We start from the raw sequence: 18,330 nt of genomic DNA, 5'->3' as shown, positions 1-18,330 counted from the left end.
GTATCACTGCCAGACAGCAGCATGGCGTCACTGTAACTATGACAACAAGTGAACACTACATCAGCTGCCTGCAGATGATCACATGATTGTGATCCTACTACAAATTGAACGCTGCAGACTTATCAGGACTTATCCATTGGAAATGATACAAGGAACAATTAATTAAAGTGTGGGGGTGTTTCCGAGTCCCATTAATTCCCGCCACTTGCTACATATTTAGGTCACACAATTCGGTATCCGTACATAACGTGCAGATGCACATCACATGTTCTCACCACAAGGTCGTTTTTTGTTCAAGATTTCATCCGTCAGAAATTATACAACGAATGAGCAGCCTTGGCGGAGTACTGCACTCTCTGAGTGCTTTTCTTGTTACCCCTGTCCTCCTACTTAATTAACATGTGGGTCCATACAATAGACTTGAGCTGCATTTTGAATTGTCCTTTCGGCATTCGCATTGTTATGGTAAAATACTGACATTGCAGGAAGTATGATGTGAAGTAAGTCAAAGCAACACATTAAAAATTAAGAATAAGAAAAATCTGTCATTTTTGGTTGCACACATGTCTGAGCTGCTGCACTGCAGTAACTGAGTGGAGATTAGAAACTTCTCTGTCTAGATGTCTAGCTAGCGTGCATGTCAGGTATGAAGGGAATAGTGGTAAATCGTAGTATAAACTGATAAGCAAATGTTCACCAAGTTATGTGTTTTTGGTCCATATTTGTTCATATATTGGTATTGCTCTGATTTCAGGTGAATATTATTTTAGGTCTCATGTATGTTATGCAGATTTGTACATTAGCAGGAATGCTGTCCAACACTGTAAAAATGGAAAAAAAAAGTTGTCTGTTCATTTCAAAGTCAAAGTGCAATAAAGAATATATTGTCTCAAATCAATGATAAATTGTGATAAATAAGTATTATTAGTATGTCAATATTGATCTTTGTTATTTTTGTAATTGTGCAGCTCTAGTAATTTGTATGGAAATATTTCAACTACAGAAAGAATGACTTTACCCAAAAACAACTACTCTGCAGTGTCTTGCAATAGTTGCCCCTAGACTAAGCAATGATTGATCTGACTACTTAAATCAGTAGACACTGATCTCTGTATGACCAGATCAAAGCCAGATCTGAATGCCATTAAAGCAGAAAACTGTTTCAGATGCCTTTGCCAGTGTTACACCTTATGAGAAAGATTCCAAACATTTTTCCATTTTTACTTTGTCATTTTGAATGATTCTTGTCTTATTTATGATTGACATACTGCACAAAAGACATTTCTGAGCTCTCTCTACTTATAGTAGATAGCTTTGTTATTTTCCTAGAGGTGCAGGACTTTATATTGCAGTGAAAAATGAAGCCACAGTGAGGAAAAAAGCCCAAAAACTGCTTGGAGTTCAGGGTTTTAAGGCACAACTACATTGGCTTCACTTTTCAAACCCACAGACTGCATCCCTCTTGTTTACACAGTCTGTAGTCCAGACCAGCATTAACCATGTAGGGTGGAGTTTCCCTAAAACAGAGGTACGTCTGCAGTTATCTGACACTCTAGGTCCAAACATAAGTCCACTTTAATTACACAAGTCCCTGAAGTCCATGTCTGGAGGTGAGTTAGCTTACACGCCCATGCAAGGATGTGTTTTTTGTTTTTGTTTCATTCAGTGTTCTGAATAAGCGACTCTTAGTGCAGAACAAATTGACATTACTCTTTCTTGAAAATTATTGCAGGATTTTAATAAAGCAGGTAAAAGCTCTGCATATGTGGTCTTGAACATGTTCAATGTTTAATGTCTGTTTTGCGCAGAAAGAAAAAGTGACTTAAAAATTCATCATTTTACATGATGTACAAACAATAATTTTTAATAAACCCAATAATGAGTTTCAAATCTTTACAATAATTGTAAAATAAACTACTTTAGAAACAAATATTCACCAGTTTTTGTTGTAAGATAGACATCTTTTTTCAAATGCAGACAGTATAGTCAGTCTTTAGATTATTACTCTGCCAAGGAACGCTGGAGTTATGTGATGATCAGCGTTGGTTTGTCTGTCTGTTAGCAACATTACTCAAAAACAGAATAACGGATTTTTTTTTTTTTTTTTTTTTTTTTAAAGTTATTTTTTTGGCCTTTTATCGGCTTTATTGGATAGGTGCAGTGAGAGAGAGACAGGAAATGGGAGACGAGTCAGGGGAAGACATGCAGCAAAGGGCCGCGAGCGGGAATCGAACCCGGGCCAGCTGCGTCGGGGACCAGCCCCTGTACATGGGTCGCCCGCTCAACGCGTTGAGCTATACGGACGCCCCAGAATAACGGATTTTGATGAAATTTTCAGGGAAGATCAGAAATGACACACGGACCAAGTGATTAGATTTTGGCAGTGATGCAGCTTATAGTCTGGATCCACGGATTTGTTAAAAATTTCCGTATCATTGCCAGATAGCGGCACGACGTCACTGTAACTATGACAACAAGTGAACACTACATCAGCTGCCTGCTGATGATCACATGATTGTGATCCTACTATAAATCCACCGCTGTACGTATCAGGACTTATCTGTTGGAAATCATACAATGAACAATTGATTAAATTGTGGGGCTGTTTCTGAGTCCCATCAATTCCTGCCACCTGCTACATATTTAGGTCAGTATTCGTACATAACGTACACATGCATAACACACGCCTGTGCTCAGCGCAAGGTCATTTTGTTTGTGGGTACGTCTATATTAAATGCCCACATTCTATGGTGTCGTGATTTCTGCCATGAATTTTTTCCAGATTTCAGCCGTCGGAAATGATACGACTCAGCAGCTTTGGTGGAGTACTGCACTCTCTGAGTGCTTTTCTTCATCTTCAAAATGTAATATACACACTATTCTCAGCAGGTCAGCTATTTTATATTTGTAGATTTGCAAGAATGATACAAAACATACCACAGAAAGACCAAAAATGCCTGATGACAGAATTTTGTTTTTGTCCGAACGTCAAAATTGGCAGATATGTAGTTAGAAATCAAATCTCATCACGTTTCAATTTGTAGCTGTCCAGAGGGTTTCAATCATGCCACATACTCTCAGCTTAGATTTATATGTATATGTTAAGATTTAATTTCTTTCTGGGCACTCCATAGACAGAACTTCAGCGTTTTAGTTAACACTGATGTCGTATAATGAAAAATTCACAGTTCAGTGACAATGGGAGAAACTTCATCTGCTGTGACTGAAAGCTCCAGAATGTTTTCTCAACTGCTGCCTCCAAAATTAAGAATGAACTCCTCATGACCCAGGGCAATGTGAAGGACTATTAGCCAAGTGATGTAACATACTGGAGTCTCGTCTTGGCTGAACTTTGCATCTTTAAAACTTTATCATACAGATATGAGGCTAATATCAATCTAACTCACACCAAGAAAGTGTGTTAGTCTACTTCCTAAAATGTCAATCTATTTTCTTCAAGGCTCTCAACATAACCCTGTGTGTGTGTACCTCTACTTTATATGTATGCATGTGTTGCTGTATGTTAACCACAGGGACTTCTCTTATCAATGTGTGTGTTCATGTGCCATTCAGACTGATAGTGGGGAAAATGTGCATGTGTGTGATTGCTTATGAATATACATTAAAATGCCTGTGTGTATTAGCATACATTACAATGCCTGCTGTAACACAGCCATCATTAGGATTCTGAAAGTGCGCTGAGGAGGTGGCATCAAGGTATCATTAAGGAAGTGTAACCAAGTGGAACCAAACATTAGATCTAAACCTACAGTCTACTAGGAATGATTAACACTCACTTTATACCCTCATTGGAATTAATGACCATTGACTCAGTGATGACATGTCTTCATGTTGAAGCTGCAGCTTACACAGTTAAGTTCATCTCTCTGGGAGAAAAAGGGTAACTTTAAAGGATCATTCTGTGGGGTTTCGCTCAATTTTGAAGCCTCCACATTAACCCTCTCAAGCCTGAACTTTCTGGCAGGTCTGAAAGAAAAGTTTTCTTTTTAAAAAATCGAAAATTACTCCATTTATCAGAGCCACAAAATAGAAATACATTTTCCAGTGGTCATTGGACATACGATGTTAAACATACAGCCTGTCAGGAAACATAATCAGATCTATTTTGATCTAATCTTTTTATCAAAATCACTTATTCTATACATTTGAGGCAATGATACAAAATTGTAGAAAAAAATAAAAGAACACACTCTTCTTCTGTTGCAGCTCTACTGTAGAATTTAGCCTGAAAAGACCCTGAAAATCCCTCTAAAAATGACTGTCTACATTTGACTGATTGATTATTTTATTTTTGTGCCATGCACACAAGCATGCCCAGCCCTCATGGGTTTACAAGACACCAATATACCAGCACTGCAGCAAAACGTCCAAAACAGACATTTTTCTGCTGCTCAGTTCTTAAACAAAATATGTTGCCTTTTATCCCAGGCCTGGCAAAGAAAGTCTGCCATGAAAAAGGTTCCCCTCCCAAACATAACTTAGGTTTTTCATGGTCATCCAACCAAAAGAAATCAGCATCAACAGAGGACATTTTACTGAAAAGTACCTTCTTGATATCTTCATATACAGGACAGTAAAACATAAAATGAACCTCATTCTCAACTTCACCTAAATTACACAGCAAACAAAGTCTGTCCTTCTCTGGAGCAGCATTAAACCTCCCAGTCTCTAAAGCCAACAGTAATGTTCCTGAGCACAACTGCGCTTACAGGGATCTCTGTCTTTTGCTTAAATTGTACTTCACATAAGGTTCTACACTGTATCTGTCCTTTAGAAGACAATAAGTTCATAATTTTAGTTTATACTAAATATCAACAGACCATTTTTCTCCACACCTAAGAAACATATAACTCCTCATCTCCTGAATATCACAGAATAACCTATTGTGAAAAATAAATGATGAGTTGTTCAAAAGAAATAAAGATTTTAGCTCATTGTCCCAGGGAAGACAATCGGATATGCCCCAATTAAATATCTTTCCTGTGATTCTCTGATTGGACATTCTTCACCAGTCTATGCATAAGGCGAGCTCAGACTCCTGAAGCTGCTGAGAGCATGTGTCAATGCAGCTATCAATCAATAACAAAAATGTAGCCAACATTATTTCTGTCATAATCCCAACTGTTTTCATACTCCCAACCAGTAATTTCTGTTAAAAAAACAACTAAAGAACAAGGTCCCAGAGGCAAAGTCCAACTGCCTCCACTCATCTAATCATCTCTCTTTATCTCTCCCTTCCCCATCTTCTCATCGATCAGACTATCATCATTTCACTGTTGCTTCAGTCTCATCCATCACTTAGTTTCTCAATCACTCATTCCCTCTCCCTGCATATATTCTGCCTCCTTCTCGCTCTTCCGTGATACCATCAGCATTTCTAGCCTCAGTTTGTCTTTTTCTTCACTCACTTTCACTCCTAAACACTACTGACGGCTGCCTGTTATCTCCAGTTGCGTTTCATTGTTGTTGTTGTTAGCTGTTGTGTCTTTTGTCCCTGCTTCAATGTCACCCAGTTGGCACACAGCCATAGCGGCTGCTGCTGGAGGGTGCAGACAGGTCTATGTATGAGATATGTACATGCACGGCGTCTTCAGCCGGGTCTATCAGCGTAATCATTTTCACTGGACTGGGATGGCTGCCAGGGCTTTAGAAAGTGTTGAAGAGGGGAGGGGGACAGACTCAGGCACAGTTTGAAAGGAGACTCATTTGTAAAATGAGTATAAAAAGGTTTTAAGATATCTATTTAAAGTTCTTGGAAATAATAAAGTCATTATCTACTAAACACATTAAACACAATGCCACATTGCCAACAGTTACATTGTTTATTTAGCACAATAAGTGAATGCAAATAAACTACTTTAATATTCTAACATAAAATAACATCAGTAAATAACTGTTATTTGTAACTGTCCTTGGCTCTATGCAAATAAACAACACAGTTGCGTTTTAATTCAGAGGTTGTTGTCCAGGGGTGCTTGGGTTTGTTTGTCTGTTCAGTAGAAAATTCATAATACTAACTAGTCAGGTGCTGTCACTAGAGGTGGGTATAGTTAAGATTGTACCAATATGGCACAGCTTATATTTGGAAATAAAATACAGTTTCAGTAAAAATATAAATGGTGGTGTCAAAATTTTGAATTTAGATAAAACCTCCAACACAACACTTCATTAAAAAGCCTCTGTGTATTTATGTTTTACCTCTGTTTAATTAAGAAACTTCACCATTTATCCTTCAGTGTTGATTGGTTTTTACTCATGATGTGTAACAAATGAGACAGTAAGAATAATACTGCATGCTTGCTATTAATCATTTCTTTTTAGACCTTAAATCCTTATTGTCTCTAAATGCAGAGTTTTTACTTTTATCTGGAGCATCAGAAACTTTTCTTGGATGCTTCCCAGGTTTTTGGCACCAAAAGCAGAGTTACTGTACCCAGCACTAGCTACAGTACATTGCTCCCTTCTTCAGTTGGGGTTGCTGCTGCTGGTTTACGTAGAATGCATTGCTATTGGTTCACTAGCAAGGGAGTGTCCCCACAAAAACAGATTCAAAACTTTGGTAAACAACTGAGATTAACCTGGTACTGATACATTTAATATGCCATGTCAACTTGAAAGTAGCAGACATTTATCAATTTGCAAAAATCCCTCTGTAGCTTTAAATGAACTGGATACAAGAAAAACTCCATAAAGATGTCCATGTAAAAACACATAATCCGATGAAAACAAATTATGGAAAAATGAAATCTGAATAGCAATCTGTGAAAGAATTCTGAAATGCTACAGACAGCAGCTGTATGACACATAGCTAGCCCCTCTCCTCAAAAAGCCAACCGTCTGCTTTATATCGGTCAAACCGAGAAACTTCCAGTCAAATTGTGATGCTGCACTGATGATGTTTTTGAACTACGCAGATGTAAAGTAAAAGTGTGAGGAAAAGACATTATTTAAACCCTATTTTGGGGCAAAGATACTAAACTATATAAGCATTTTTTTAATTCATATTTGAATGCTGATTCCATACATAAAGGCCTTATGTCCCATGACCATTGAAATTGCAGTTCTGACTCTCTCTATTCATTTAGATAGGAGCATGGTCTTGTTAGACTGAACTAACTCATGGGAAGCATTAGCAAAATGGCTACCAAGTGGCAGGACTTTCTCTAAAGGAATTTTTTTTCTGATGCTTCAAAAAAAACATTAGTCAGCAGTCAGACCATCACAGTCACCTCCACTAAAGTTAGTGTTTATATAGTATCCCTCAAAAGTTTGGGTCACTTAGAAATATTCTTAGTTTTGAAAGAAAAGCATTTTTTTTTCAGTGAAGATAACATTAAATGAATCAGAAATCCAGTCTAGACATTGTTAATGTGGTAAATGACTATTCTAGCTGGAAACAGCTGATTTTTAATGGAATATCTACATAGGGGTACAGAGGAACATTTCCAGCAACCATCACTCCTGTGTTCTAATGCTACATTGTGTTAGCTAATGGTGTTGAAAGGCTAATTAATGATCAGAAAATCATTGTGCAATTATGTTAGCACATGGATAATAGTGTGAGTTTTCATGGAAAACATGAAATTATCTGGGTGACCCCAAACTTTTGAACGGTAGAGTGTGTTTTCTGGCACTGTAGCGCAATCTGAGGGGGGTGATTTAGTCTTTTTTGACATTTAGCACTTTATCCTGACCGGTGTAACTACAGTCCACACAACAACTTCTTAGCAAATCGGCAGTAGACAGACGCTGGAAAAACTTTGTTTAACACTGGGGAAATCACAAAAAACTAAGTCACATTCACACACTGCCAGCAGTGCTATGATTGTGACGAATTAGGCACAGGTACAAATTTAAAATTAATCCTCAGTAACCATCTTTACCACCTTATTCTGGCAGGCAGATCTACTGGGGGGGGGGGGGCAAATCAGATTAAATGGAGGTGGAGGCTGTCTCACTGTTGTGTGTGTCGTCTTGTGGTGAGGGACACAGCAGTTAGGGGAAGCGATGAAAAACAGTGGAAGAAAATGGGAGGGAGGGGAGGTAGAGGAGGAACAGCGCAATAAGTTAAGTGGTTGTAAGACTGTTCTGCCTCCTGACAAGCTACTGGCACACCCAGCCACCCTCACCCTCCCCGTCCATAACCCCTGCCTGCAGCCTTGGCAACAGTTCCCCTCAGCAGCGGGCCCTGCTGGCAGCAGTGGCCCCTCTCCTTGAGAGCAACAGGCTCGCCAGACAGAGGACATGGAGAACTGGATGATGTAAAGTGCCGTGTGTGTTTGTGTCATAAATGTAGAGAGCTTTGCTGGGGGAATAGATGCAGATGTGTGTGTGTGTGTGTGTGTGTGTGCGTGTATCTTCGTGTCTGGTAAGCGTGATATAAAAATGATAGATAGCTGCTGTAGGAATGACAAGGCAGCATGTGTATGTGTGAGAAAGGAGAGAGCGGGAAAATGTGTGTTTGTCTACTAAATGCAAAGCGATTGGCGGAGGGAGCGGCAGTGGAGAGCAGTTTGTCTGTGTTTGTGTGTGTGTCTGCTTGTCTCTATAAACCTGATGGAACGATTGCTTGGCAGAGGTAGAGGCTCTTGTAAAGCTGAGGGGATGAGATTTTAGTTGCTATAGTAATGACAAGGCAATATTGAGAGTGTGTGTCTGAATGCGTCCGTGTGCGTGTGTTTGTCGGACCTGGTGGAAAATGAGAGCCTGGCTGATGTAGCCCCAGCTGGAGGTGGGACTGAGGTAGTGAATCAGCAGAAGCAGCAGCAGCATGAAGGCGATGCTGGCCGAGGCGTAGATGGCGTTGATAAGGAACATCATGACGGCGCAGCCAATGATACCCAGCACGCAGGTATGCCAGGTGAAGTACCGAAAGGTGGGCCTGGGAGGAAAACAGGAGAGGTAAATGAAACAGCAGGAAGAAATGAATCACTCATCAGTCATCAGAAAAGCCAATCTCTGATAGTGAGAGGTCATACATCTGCAGAGGCTGAGGTTTAATTCTACTGGAGATCTGTTCTACAGGCGACACCCAGGGCACAAATCAAAACAAAGCCTATTTGGTGGGCTGTTTCAATAAAAATATACTTGATAATATACTTTTCCACTCATTTGCATGTACACTACCGTTCAAAAGTTTGGGCTCACCCAGATAATTTCATGTTTCCCATGAAAACTCACAGCTTTATTCATGTGTTAACATAACTGCACAAGGGTTTTCTATCAGCCCATCAATCAGCCTTTCAACACCATTAGCTAACACAATGCAGCATTAGAACACAGGAGTGATGGTTGCTGGAAATGTTCCTCTGTACCCCTATGTAGATATTCCATTAAAAATCAGCTGTTTCCAGCGAGAATAGTCATTTACCACATTAACAATGTCTAGACTGGATTTATCATTCATTTAATGTTATCTTCATTAAAAAAAAAATGCTTTTCTTTGAAAAAAAGGACATTTCTAGGTGATCCCAAACTTCTGAATGGTAGTGTCAATTTGTTAGAAGTTAATATAATAAATTTGCAGATGACTACTGTTTTTTTTGCTGTTTTTATTTGCTTTTAAACAAAGATGACATGACAGAAAAAATGACAGGCAGTTTAAAGAAAGCCTTTCTTTAAATCCTATGGCTTTTTGCTTTTTTCTGATGTTTCCCTCTTTCTTCCAAAGGAAAATCACCGAATGTGTTTTTTCCTCTAAATCTGAATCTATTTACGTGCTTCAGATAGATTACACCACCCACATGTTAAAATTGGCATTTTATAAACTTGATATGGTTCTGTGACGCTAACACAAACAAAGTGAGTGACTCTCTCATATAGCTCTGCACTTTTGACTATAAAGTGGAGATTTCCATGTAATAAAGTAACAAGATTTATACATAGGTGGGTTTTAAGAGTGAGGGTTCATTGATTAAAGTCCTTCAGATGACTACTTCAGAGAATATAGTAAGAAAAGCCTTTTGTTAGCTACTAGCTCCCATCTCGCACCTCCGAGGAGAGACTTCACAAACTGTCAGTTCTTTACACTGACAAGAATTTATCAAACCACTGAGGAATTCAGTGAAAAGGCAGCTGATATGAAATTCAGATTCTCCTAACATGGCTGTCCATCTACTTGGGTTGAAAAAGCCAATGAAATGTGAATCTCATACTGAATTATTAACTTCTAGAAAGAGCAAAGAATTACATTTTCATTTCAGTATTACTGATTACTGACCTTATTTTCATGCTATCGAGTCCATTTTTAGAAAGCAATGAAAGATTATTTCATCAGACATAAAATTATCTTTCAGTTTTCTTTTTCAGTCTTAAACAGATGGTAGCAGATTCTATACAATTGTGTCAATATATTATATATAATTTATTATGCTTTCATCAATATCTAAACTATAACAAGATTATATTATTAAACAATAACAATTTAGAATTATCCAGAAAAATGTTTTCTAAATGATCTGTATATTTATATTAATATATAATGAGATCTGATGATTAGTATGCTGTTTGAATGTGAATAGAAGTTAAGAGACAATTCATTCTAACTATTATCTGACACTATAAAAAAAATTAAGAAAATACAGATTAAATAGCAATTTTATCAGAGTGAAAGCCATCTCTAGAAACTTCCGAACACTAAGGGAATGTTTTACATCGCTGCTGCACCCATCAGAGATTTCAATTTTCTAGGCCTCACTGTAGAATTTCAGTGTCACATGAGAGCTTAAATCCCCTTTCCAGACACTTTTCTATTCCTATAAAAATTAAATAGCTTTGGGAACAATTAATAAACCTAATACTTTTGCTTTTAAGGAAATAATCAAATTTAACGTATTTAACGGAACATATAAGCTAAACAAGTCTTTTCTTTTTACTCTGGGGCTCTGCAAGCATACATTTGCATAGTTTACCGTTCAAAAAAGCACTTTTATATTTTGTGCTGTTCCCTTTCGCTGACTGCTCGGTTTACCTTCAGTTTGAAATGGGTTGCTTTAGCTCCTGCCTCTTTAAGGTGGGCCTCCTGATGAGCCCATTCTTTTCTGACTGGTCAGATTCAGGAAACTACCACTCCACAGACTTCAGTGGGCTCAGGAGGCAGCAAAAATAAATGTAGTCAGATTGTCCTATTTTTGCTCTTCACTTAAAATGTCAACTCCTCAAGTGCATCTGTACAAGTCTGCGCCATAACCTGACCCAAAAATAGACTTCACCAACAGCGATCAGTTGTATATACGAGATGGCCGTAGCCTCTGTGTCTAAAAAGTGAAGCCAATGCAGAAGTACCTTAAACCTGCATTCTTTGTAAGGGTTGGCAAGTAATAAAATGACCCTACTTCTCCCTTCATTTATTATATGTCAACCTCAAGGGGTGAAGAATGAAACCAATGCAAAAGTACTAAAAACTTAAATCAGTCATGTAATATCTTTGTGAAGAAGTTTGTGACCATCTCACTTCAGCTTAAGGATTTAATTCATTTAACTGGGATTGTGGAATATAAAAAGATGCTGTCATTTACCAAGCTACAACCTCAGTGGCTGATAAATGAAGCCAAAGTAGAAGTGCCTAAAACTGCAGTTTTTTGAATGTCCACTTAGGGGTGACTCTGAAAGCAAATTGAACCTTATAGACCATCATGTTAAAATGTCCAAGTTTACAACAGAAATAAACACATTTACAGCCTGGTTCAAAAATGACTTTGGTCTTTATAGCCAGTTTCCCCTTTTGTGACAACTACTGTATATGGGAAGTTTAAGTTTTATATAAGCTACCTATTTCAATTACATTAAAGCTTAAACTTATGCAAAATCAAAAGCAAAGTCACTTTGAGTGACAAGTGGGTGCCATCATAGAACAGTATATGGCCCAAAGATGTTTGCATAGCCCGCCTCAGTTCCACTCATGTTTCACCTCTTTGCTAATTGTTGTAATAGCTAGGAGTTTTGAGGAGTCAGGAACTGCCAAGATGGTGAAATCCAGAGTCACCACATTGAGTTTCAAAACTGCTGTTCAGAAAACCTATTATTATTTAGGTGATGTTATGAGTCAATAATGTATTGTCTCAGTAAACATTTTCCTAATGAGTACACGGTCTTAGTTGCTGGTTTCAAGACTTGCTCAACACACCATGAAGTTCATTTTTTTTAAACTCAGAATAAAATACAATAGAACAGAACAGACGATAAACCACACATTCAGTCGGGGCTACCTTCTGACTGAAAAGTTGTTTCTGTACAGTTATGAATGAAATCCTCAAGTTATAAATCAGATCCATCTCTCGCTTATTATGTCGAGTTTCAAAAGAGCAAGATGGTAGAAGCCAAATCACTAACTTGAGGCTTCAAAATGCTTTAAAATAAATTACTGGGGGATGTCACAGTCACTATGTCTATCTTTCATATACAGTCTCCATTGTGCACCATGGGGTTATTAATGTTAACTACAACCATTCTCGCAACCCTCTCTCTGTACTTGCTAACGCTAAACATGATGAAGAACCACATCAAGTTCTGTAGGTCTCAGGTATCTTCAGATAATCACCTTCAAGAACTCAAGAGGAGTGGCCTCCACATACTGAAACTTGTCCAGCTAGAAGACCTCAGTAAGGACACTAAGATGGTAACAGTCAAAATGACAAAACTCAGGCTTCGAAGCAGTGATCCCAAAACAAATTATATCAGAGTGGCTACTCCATCTTTTTATATGGTGTACATCAACAACACTGAATATATTTAGCACAAATGCAGTTTGTGTGTATACAGAAACAACCTGATGTCAGTTCAACAAGGAAAGAGAATTAAAATTACAAATAAGACACTCACAACAGGCTGGATACTGGAAGTTGAAATGCAGTGACCACATTTATATATGTTCACCACAAATTTTGGAAATTTAGCGATTTTTAGCTCAGACTTAGAACATCATAAGAGTATGTAGGTTACAAAACACATTATATGTCCTGACAACATTGAGTTGTTCCTCCAAGACACCATTTTAAAGTCAATGGTAATTTTTGAGGTAACTTTTACAGTGTTGTTCAGTCAGGGCTGAGCAGAGGCTCTAGTTGATGTCAACTTTTAGGGTTGGCTGATGACATCACAATGTTTTAAAACTTTCTTTGTCACCTCCCACTGCAACAATTTCTAGTGTTTGTGAGTGATGCTTCAGGACCTTTGGATGCAAATATCTGTCAGTTGATCTCATTCATGTAGACAGACTTGTGGGCTTTTCTTTTGTTAGGATGACTGTTTTACTGTTGGATAAAACAGGAGGCTTGAGGCGAGATAAGATGCAGGTCAACCTGGCGTTTACTCACCAACATTAACATTAAAAGTATACAAGCAGCAAAGGTTGTTAACTGGTGTGTTGTGGCGCTCCTGTCCTCTCTCCTCACTCTCACTCAACTGCCAGTCTTTTATAGGCATCCCCCTAATCAGCCCCTCAGGCCTACCAACATAAGGGTTATCCAAAATAATCAAACACAAGAATTTCACAACAATACAATGTCTTTAATTTTAACTATAATAACAAATATTAAAACTAGATATCCATTTCCAAAAAATGACTACCAACATCCTCATCAAGCAATGTATTTATTTTATCACCTGAAGAGATTTCTCCTAACCCTCTCCTTACCTACACTTGGTTCCTCCCGGAACCTTTAAAAAGATGTTCCAGCCCATGGGGATTCTTTTGGCTGGAACACATGCAGTGACGAAAGAGAGGTGAGTCCCGTCACACTTTTCAATTTATGCATTATTAAAACAATGCCCCACACCCACTTCAACAGACATTCAGTTATAAATTAAGTCCAATCACTTAATCCTTGTACTCAAACTGTTGTTTTCTGCCTTGTAGGCCTCACCGGGGTTTTCACCCAATGCTGCAAGGAGAAGCCACCAAACAACACATGGCTGCACATGGCAGCCTCAAAACCACACTCATTAAACCCATAAAAACAGTCATTGTCTTGTGTCTTATATCTTGAATGTGAGCTCCTTGTAGGTAATGAAGCTGACCTTCATTACATCTTTCAATATACATTTCAGCAATGTAATCAAGGTGACATATTTTAAAAGGCCAGACTTTAACCACAAGTGATGTCTCAATCTCTGTATTAGACAATCCATAATTAAAAACTCAAATTCTCCACACACACACCTGCAGAGTCATTTCTTAATGCGGGACTTGACAGCAGCATCAAAACAAGGTGGAGGTAATGCTGGGACAAGATCAATTAAAACAAACAGCACACACAGATAATAAGCTGGCACTGCTCTCTTCTTTAGACCTCTTAGTGTTTGTGTGCATGGGCTGGAATGCTTATATGAATGAGTACATTAGCTCTATTCAGTACACATATATACGTGTATGTGTGTGTGCCATTTTTAAGTGGGAATGGGTTGATGGGTCACAGAGTTTGGAGCTATGCAGGGAGTGCAAATGCTCGCATTTTTGGTGGATCATGTAATTGACCCCAATTTCCCTGCAATAACTGATGCTCTGCGGATAAACAGTCATTAAAATAATCCCAGCTGTAATTACACAGTGCAGCTCAAATGACTTGCCAGCTTCCTCTACAGTTCCACTCAAAGATTCAGACTCTTTAGAAGAGGCAAAAAGTAACAACTGCTGAGCACTACATGGCAGGAAAGTACTAACGTACAGAGAGGATGGGAGGGGGTGGGACCACCAGGTAGCTAAATTAAATGAGACACAGAGGAAGAAACGACCATGAAGCAGTCATTAGTGTTCCTGCTGGTCTAGTTTGTGCACAGGTCCAAGTTAGAAATTTGAAAGCAAATATTGTGAAAGCTCAAAGCAGCTGAAAGCTAATATTTTGTACTGGGTTTGTAATGAGAGTATCATTCTGTGTAACTGAGACCATAAATGCAGCCCATTTGTCCAACATAGTGGTGGTTCATGAATTATTCCTACATGAGTATTTTGGCTGGCATTAATTAACCCGCTGGTGGGGTTAGCACTGTGACTTTCAGTCTTCCATTTTGGTGCAGAATGAAATATCTCAACAACTATTCCATGGATTGTCTTGAAATTTTGTATAAATATTCAACGTTCTCAGAGGGGAAAAGTCTGATGACTTCAGTGGTCAACCTGTTGGTAAAGTTACCAACGGGTAAATAATTGGATAGGCAATTACTGAGAGCATTGTCATGAAATTTGGTTCAGATATTTATGTTTCTCTCAACAGGAACTACAATACCATTCATGAATTTAACTTTACATCCAGGTCCATCATGAACACAGCTTTAATGTGTCAATAGGTGCCAATACCTGCAAAACTAATGACATTACCATTAGGCACAGCTGTATTTTGAATTTAATGTAAATTAGTGAATGCTAGCAGTGTAAAGTAAGATGGTGCACATAGTAAACAATAACAGCTGTTAGTATGATGATGCTCTTATTTGTCTTAAAGGCAGGCTGTGTCTTCAGAGAGCCTAGCAATGCTGTGAGTTTTGAAGCTGAAGAATAAACTTTTCAGTTTTTTCTTTTGGACAAACTCTGCAATATCAGCACCTCAAGAACATCTTTAGCATTTCTATCTAGAAACTTCCTGTTGCTTATTGGAAGACAGATAACACAAAGCTGCTTGTATCTACAATGCTATCATTGTATCTTAAATTATTAGCAGAACTTGGATGTCTCATTGGGTGATATACAAGAAATGTTCCTACTGTGTGGTGTTATATTAGGTAAAAACTGAAACATAAAAAATTACGTAAGCAGTTCCAGTTTGAGTCTGAGATTGTAATCCTCTCTGCCTTCACCTTGCTGCTGTAGATCACTGCGGATTTTCCTGCTCCATTTTCAAGTTGAAACATTTATTATTTTTACTTTTCACCAATAAAAGGATGGAAGCAGGAATCATCATCACACTGAAGGTGTCCTTTCTCAGCAAAATAATTTAAAAAAAGCATACTCCTGAGCTTTATTACCACTTGTCCCTTTGGCATCCTTTGGCATCTAGCATCGTACTTGTTCAGCTGCTTAAAATGAGCTTCTCTACTCTGTAGAGTTTACAGATACACGGGAATTTCTGGCTTTTTAAAATTCAGACTGTTGACTCTGCCATTTTCAGGAGTTTTATCTGACTACTTTATATGCCTAAACATTCTAGATAAGTTACAAAAATGTACCCCTGTCAGCAGCCTCTAAAGAAGCAGTGAGATCACATGGGAAACTGAAACTTGCCACTGAACTAATGAATGAGTCGAATGAATGAGCGGGATGATTAGCAGCTCCTTAAGGCACAGGCAGGTTTCATTGCAGGGTTTACAGAATGACACTCTTAGGACTGTGGAGTAAAAGCCTCCCTGTTGAAAGGAAGTAATAACAACATTCTTGGAATAGCTAAAAAGTGGATGACAATATCATCGTGTTGTTTCAGGCCTATCCCAGCTTGCCCCACTGTACAGGCCTGCTGCCTACAAACTTCGCCTTTATTTCCTCTTGACTTGATCACTTAGCATCAGTGTAGCACACAATTCTCTAATCTTATCCTCTCCATCTCATCGGAGAGCGGGTGTAATTACGATAAAAGCTTGCGCACCTGATCCGCCTTCCCCCACCCATCTCTTTTGTCTCTGCGGCCCCTCTATCACCAGCAGCAGCGGTCCCTCCATGCAGTCACCTCGCTCTCACCCCTTTTCCCGTCTCTCTTGTTCTCCAGCAACTGATGTCACTTAGCTGACACAGCAAAAGCACCATGAAAAAAAATTGCCGCCAATCAAGTCCTTAGAGACATTAAGAAAAAGAAACGGAGAGCGATGAAGATGGAGAGAGGAGGCCCGGCCTTCAGCCAAAAGACACGTCATAATTGAGGGGAAGCAGGAAGAAAAACTTTGCCCTTCCTTACACACACACACACACACACACACCCACACACACACACACAGACACACACACACACAGACACACACACAGACACACACACACACAGACACACACACAGACACACACACACACACACACACACACACACACACACACACACACACACACACACACACACACACACACACACACACACACACACACAGCCAAAGGGAGAATGCCAGACGATGCCAGATCCTATAAGTGAGAGGTCAGTGAGTGTATGAGACGTTACGTCAGGCAACACCCAAACACTTGCAACACTAGTGGAGACTGGACTGACCTTAAGAAACCCGAGATCTCTCAGTATTGGATCAACCTGGTAAATGACACCCAATTCACCTCAACAGAGTTTGATGCATGAGCTACTAGAACACAAGTGAATGATGGGGTAAACCTGAAATCATCCTACAATGTAAACCCTCCAAACAGTGTAACGAGGAAATCTTGCCATGATAACCTTTTATGCATCATGCCTTTATAAGTAACTCCCCTAAAGCCTTCTGTGTTTCATTTGGTGTAAATATGTCTCTGCTGTCTGTACATTGGAGTTAGCGTGTCTGAATTTACTACCTGTCTTTAATTATAAGTTTTTTCTCACCTGAATTGACACCCTAAAGCCAGTTTCAGTCCAAACTATACAGGACATTTGTCTTAAGACTGTCACTGTGTCCGATTAGGAAATTATACTCAGAAATTCTGAGTATGCCTTGGTCTTCAGATGTGACAGACAGCAATTATGTCTTTGACCAATCATAGCTTCATGATATAAACGTGTGGTGGTGACGGAGGACCAAATATAGCAAACAATAATGTAAATAAACAATAGGATCTGGTAAAGTGTGTATGATATTGACTGTCTTGTGTTTGTAAAAGCCTGAAAGACCAAAGAAAAACTATTGGGGATAAAATGACCATGAGTATGGGTCATCCACTCTCTAGTCTATATTTCACTTCATTGTGTGCAACGAAGTGCACTCTCTGCTCTTATTGGGCTATATCTTAAAACATGCTCTTAGAAAATACGAGAGACTGTGAAAAAATATTCTGACAGGCTTATCTTTTGTCAGGACGGTGAGGTGTTCCACCTGGCTGTGGTTATCACCCACTGTGATATACTACACAGTATAACACGGTCACTTTTAGTGCCATGAGCCTTAAGTCTTCAGCTGTCATCACGCTCATATTATGTAGTTTAAATGAGGATTTCATACGGAGTATAAAGTTCTCAGAAACACAGTTGTGATCTTAGACTACAAAATTTAGGTTGACTTGATTTAAGAAAAAATATTACATTAGTGAAGTATTAGAAGGTTTCCGTACATGTATGAACAAATGTCAGTCATCGAATCTTCAAACTGTGCTGGATATTGTAAGTAACTACTGAAAGCGTAATAAACAGTGCTTGTGTAAAC

The 18,330-nt window shown here is 38.8% G+C and overlaps 1 protein-coding gene across 1 annotated transcript in view; it reads right to left on the bottom strand.

Moving 5' to 3' along the window:
* Positions 1 to 18,330, bottom strand: part of zgc:153039 (uncharacterized protein LOC767698 homolog) — a 90,259-nt gene that overhangs the window by 7,123 nt on the left and 64,806 nt on the right. The window contains exon 10 of the mRNA XM_023268796.3: positions 8,710 to 8,902. Within this exon, the coding sequence (XP_023124564.2) occupies positions 8,710 to 8,902 (193 nt within the window). The remainder of the gene's footprint in view (positions 1 to 8,709; positions 8,903 to 18,330) is intronic.

Source organism: Amphiprion ocellaris, chromosome 7 (genome assembly GCF_022539595.1).
Source record: "Amphiprion ocellaris isolate individual 3 ecotype Okinawa chromosome 7, ASM2253959v1, whole genome shotgun sequence".
Classification (NCBI taxonomy): Eukaryota; Metazoa; Chordata; class Actinopteri; family Pomacentridae; genus Amphiprion; species Amphiprion ocellaris.
This window is presented reverse-complemented; position numbering and strand designations above follow the sequence as displayed.